This window comes from Nestor notabilis, unplaced genomic scaffold (assembly GCF_000696875.1).
Source record: "Nestor notabilis isolate BGI_N333 unplaced genomic scaffold, ASM69687v1 scaffold26678, whole genome shotgun sequence".
Taxonomy (NCBI): domain Eukaryota; kingdom Metazoa; phylum Chordata; class Aves; order Psittaciformes; family Psittacidae; genus Nestor; species Nestor notabilis.
Genome location: NW_009940063.1, coordinates 1 through 215, shown reverse-complemented (window position 1 = coordinate 215; position 215 = coordinate 1). Strand labels below are relative to the sequence as shown.

The 215-nt window shown below is 66.5% G+C and overlaps 1 protein-coding gene across 1 annotated transcript in view; it reads right to left on the bottom strand.

The window, feature by feature from the left end:
• Positions 1-161, bottom strand: part of PDK4 (pyruvate dehydrogenase kinase, isozyme 4) — a 7,829-nt gene extending 7,668 nt beyond the window's left edge. The window contains exon 1 of the mRNA XM_010020181.1: positions 14-161. Within this exon, the coding sequence (XP_010018483.1) occupies positions 14-161 (148 nt within the window). The remainder of the gene's footprint in view (positions 1-13) is intronic.
• Between the last annotated feature and the right edge of the window lie 54 nt (positions 162-215).

The following is a 215-nucleotide window of genomic DNA, read 5'->3' as shown; positions in this document are numbered from 1 at the left end:
CCCCGCCTCTCACCGAAGTCCAGCAACTGCTTAATGGAGAGTGGGGACGGGGAGAAACGGGAAAACTGCTCCCCTTCCCGCGGCACCGCGCGGCTGCTGTTGACACCACTGGTCCCTGCCAGGGGAACGGCGGTGCGCAGGGCGATCCGGGCGGCCTTCATCGCTCCGGGGGTGGTTCAGTCAGTCAGTCAGTCAGTCGGTCGGTCGGTCGGTCA